We start from the raw sequence: 4,560 nt of genomic DNA on the forward strand, positions 1-4,560 counted from the left end.
TTATTATTATTGTTATTATTATATGCTATATGTCTGTAGTTTGACCAACCATTCAGACGAGTTCAATTAAGGAAACTGGTTTTATTTGGCTATTCAACGTAAACTGGACTCTGCTCTAAATACTCCGGTACGGTAGGTGTCGATATTCGCCAAAAATACACAAGGAAGAAGAACAACTGAACATCAGCGCTGGTGCCCTGAATTAGCCGGAGGACCGTACTGCAGTCGTTTAGATGACTGTTTCATTTGTAATCAAGAAACAATGTCTTCAGTTGAGTATTTGAGAGAGTTTGTCAACGAGCGGCTGGCTGTTACTGCTGAAGAAATATTCGGAGTTTTTAAACAAACTATCGTCGAGTATGAAGAAGAGATCGACCGTCAGCGCAGGCTGCTGGAAAACGTTTGGAAACCTGAAATAAATGTACACAGGATAGGTGTGTAAAACTTTAATAGTCTCTTGAGAATCTATTAGGAATATGGATATATGTACGTATATATGGATATGTGTGTGTTTGATTGTAAATGCGTGAGTGTAATTATGTAAGTGTATGTATGTGTATAAACATGTTAGAAATGAAGTTAATGAATTGAGGAGTAACTGAGAAGATGTAAGAAATAATACCTTTATACATCCTCCTACTCTTTTCTGAACACGTAAGATCTAATTCTTTTGGTTATTTGAGTCTATTCATGATCGCCTTGCTCAATTATTGTTATTTTGCTTTTTTTTTTTTTTAAAATAATTTTTGTTTTATTTGTTTTGTTCGAAATAAATACCAATCAAACCACATGGACTATATTCCCATGTACAAAGGGTATTAGTGTAAGTCTATTGGTGAATGGTGGTATGTATATTTTAGCCTATATATTGTGGTGTGTTATTATTATTATTTTACATTTATTAAATCAGGGAAGGCCATTGAATCAAGCTGTTTTTTTACAAAGACGTCCTGATTACATTACATATAAAAACAAAAAAAAAAGCACATTACAATATACATGAGAAGTGAGGTTGATACTAAAGTGCACATTAAAAGCAAAAACACACTATAGTCACTACATACATTAAGAAATACTCCAAAACATCAACACATAGGACAACATCAAAATATGAATTTTATTGTGCCTCCCATTATAGTGTATTTTGATGTATGAAACTCAATATTTTAATGAATTTTTAATGTTAAAAATTAGCAATAGCTAAACACTCTTTATGCAACACATTAGTTTCATACTCCGTATTGGAACTTTATTAAATTGCATTGTCCCTATCAAATAAAATTAACTCAAAATAGTCATAATATTCATGTTTGGTTTATCTGCTCATTTCAGTGTGTAATTTCCAAAACAATAACAAATACTCATGATACAATTTTTCTACTTATATACATGTCCTCGAACAAACAGGAGCAGGACGAAGAAAAACTCCTAATACCTGCCCCTTTCCCACTAATAACAGAGGCTACTGTAGATACATAGATATTTTTTCTTTATACCTTCTTTAAAAATGAATAATATTCGAGTTGCATTTGAAGTCATTATCCAGAGAATACCACAGTTTGACTCCATATACTGAAACAGACATCTGCTTTAAAGTAGTGTGAGCGTGCTGAGTCTTTTATTTCCAAGTACATTTACATATACAAGGAATTTGACGTGGTGTTTTGGTGCAAAACAATTAACATAAAAAATATTGAATTTAAATAGTATAAGACATAAGATAAAAATATAGAAGCAGTCACATGACAAATAATGTTTTTAAATCAACTGAATCTTAAGATTTCAACACATGAGCTCATTAACAGTTTGTTAGTATGTTCAAAACAGGGCTCAATGCTTTATATGCATAGGTTATGGGAATTAATCTGCGAGACATTTTTGCAATCACAGTAGTATCCTGTTTTATCTGTCCCTCCAGAGCTCCCACAGCAACATGTCTGGGAGGAGGAGGTTCCCCCTGACCAACAGAAGAGCTGTATTCAGGACTCCAGTCTGGACCAGGAGGACCCAGAGCCTCCACAGATTAAAGAGGAGCAGGAGGAGGTCTGCACCACTCAGGAGGGAGAGCGGCTTGCACTGAAGGAGGAGACTGATAGCTTCGTGTTTACTTATGAGGACAGTGACCAGAGTGAAGATCAGACTCTGTATTTGAATCCTGATAAAACTCAAAGTGCAGCAGAGAAGGAGTCTGTAGACATCATGCCGGTTATCAGCTCCGTGGTATCAGAGGCACAAAGTGACCAGCAGCTCCTCTCTCACAACCTCCAAGTAGCTGAGAGCCAAGAACATGAAGGAGGCAAGCATGGAGGCTCAGGATCAACCAGAAATGCAAAAACAAAGAGAAAACGTCACAAAAGCAGAAGTCACAGTAACAATGACAACCCTAACTTGTCAGAGAATCACTGTAATACTCGCATGGGTAAAAAGCCAATCAAATGTGACACATGTGGAAGAGAGTTTCCCTTTAAGTCACATTTGGAGAGACACCTGAGAGTCCACACAGGTGAAAAGCCATTTTCATGCAAAATATGTGGGAAATATTTCTCATGTTCTAGTATCTTAAATGTCCACATGAGAACCCACACAGGTGAGAAGCCGTATCCTTGCAACACCTGTGGGAAAATGTTCCGTAGCAAATCAGTTTTGGGCCATCACATGAGAACCCACACAGGTGAGAAACCATATTCTTGTGAAACATGCGGGAAAATATTCCGTCAGACATCTTCATTGAACATTCATATAAGAACTCACACAGGTGAGAAGCCGTATTCTTGCAAAACATGCGGTAAAGCTTTCAAATGTAGCAGCAACTTAAATATCCACATGAGATCCCACACAGGCGAGAAGCCGTATGTTTGTAAGACCTGCGGCAGAGGATTCTGTGACATTTCAGGGCTGAAAAAGCACATTAGAATCCACACAGACGAGAAACCATTTGTTTGCACAACATGCGGGAAGGATTTCAGAATTAGTCGTGAGTTGATGGTGCACATGAGAAGAGACCACGCTGATGAGAAGCCATACGTTTGCGAGACCTGCGGCAAAAGATGCTCTGATGCATCTGACTTTGACAATCATATGAGAACGCACACAGGAACATAGCCACACTTTTGCAAAATATGTGGAAGAGAATTCAGTTTGAGAAGTTTATGGTCAAGACACACAAGAACTTACAGAAGGAGCCTCATAATTGCAGCATTTTGGGGAGAAGCTGTCCTCAAATCATGTATTTAAAAAAATACGAGGATCAGTGAATGAAATTCACTTTTTGAGTAGCTACATCTATAACCTAATGTAAAACATTTTAAATAAAGGTAAGATGTCAATATCTTAATGTATACTTTTTCTATATATGACTGTGTAATATTTCAGCTCACAAAAGCATTTCTTTGAAAAAACTGTTATCTCCCAAATAGAGGTAAAATGTTGAAGTGAGTGCACAGTAATGGCTGTTAACCATTTAAAGTCCTCACCAAGAAAACAGAATGGAAGTTTTTTTCTTTGCATATTTTTTGTCCTTGGGGCTATAATAACAAAAATAATGTTTTTTTCTTTTCTTTTTTTTAAAAACATACCCTATATATATATTAAACAGATGATGTTTAAATTGAGTCAGGGTGCACTGACATCTTGTTAATGCTGTTATGGAAGTCTTCTTCCTCCTAATAAAATAGAAACTTGAATTCAAAAAGAGCATCAGTCTTGTCAGACTTTTTTTAACAGGCTCACATGTAAAAACACGGACCCATCAAAACATGCACTTTTTTTTTCTTTTTCTTGCACTTTGTTTTCTTTTTCTAAATAAATAACAATGTAAATATGTTGCACATAGAATATTGCATAGAAATTTCTTTTTTTTTGTATAAAATGGAAGCAAAGCATTTTATTTTTCAATAACTAATGGAGAACGGTTAGTAAGTTTTTACTTGCTCCCACTCCTTTTCGGATATGCTTATATGCTTGTGTATAACTATATTATATCCTTTTTGTATTTCTTTTTTTTTAATATATACGAAATAAATAAAGTTCAAATCAAATCAAATTCAGAAGCATAATTTGTACAGAGAAAGGTTTGGTACACATGTTTCTGGCTGTCGCCTTTGGTGGGCTGTTTATTTGGTAAGCACAATATTTTGTTTGTAATGCATTTTTAATAAAAATGCCATCAGTCGAAAGCGGAAAGAAGAAAAAGTTCCGGCACTTCCACTATCGGAACTCCACAGAGTGACACCAGCGGAAGTAAACAACACAGGCGATAGCGTTAGCACGTCTGTAATTAGCCTAACTAGCCGAGAGATGATATTGTAGTCGTAGTGCAGATAATCATTTCATTTGTCATTAAGCAACAATGTCTTCAGTTGAGTACTTGAGAGAGTTTGTCAACGAGCGACTGGCTGTTGCTGCCGAAGAAATATTCGGATTTTTTGAGAAAACCATCGTCGAGTACGAAGAGGAGATCAACCGTCAGCGCAGACTGCTGGAAAACGTCTGGAAACCTGAAATAAACGTACACAGGATAGGTGTGTAAAACCTAAATGGTCCTTAAAAACCCGAGTATCC

At 36.1% G+C, this 4,560-nt stretch overlaps 1 protein-coding gene across 1 annotated transcript; it reads left to right on the plus strand.

The window, feature by feature from the left end:
- Nucleotides 1-200: 200 nt before the first annotated feature.
- LOC121964950 (zinc finger protein 391-like) lies at nt 201-3,176 on the plus strand. Its single transcript, XM_042515122.1, has 2 exons — nt 201-434; nt 1,919-3,176. The coding sequence occupies exons 1-2, from the start codon at nt 263-265 to the stop codon at nt 3,100-3,102; spliced, it is 1,356 nt and encodes a 451-aa protein (XP_042371056.1). The 5' UTR covers nt 201-262; the 3' UTR covers nt 3,103-3,176.
- The last annotated feature ends 1,384 nt before the right edge of the window (nt 3,177-4,560 follow it).

The sequence above is a fragment of the Plectropomus leopardus genome, unplaced genomic scaffold, assembly GCF_008729295.1.
Source record: "Plectropomus leopardus isolate mb unplaced genomic scaffold, YSFRI_Pleo_2.0 unplaced_scaffold17861, whole genome shotgun sequence".
Taxonomy (NCBI): Eukaryota; Metazoa; Chordata; class Actinopteri; order Perciformes; family Serranidae; genus Plectropomus; species Plectropomus leopardus.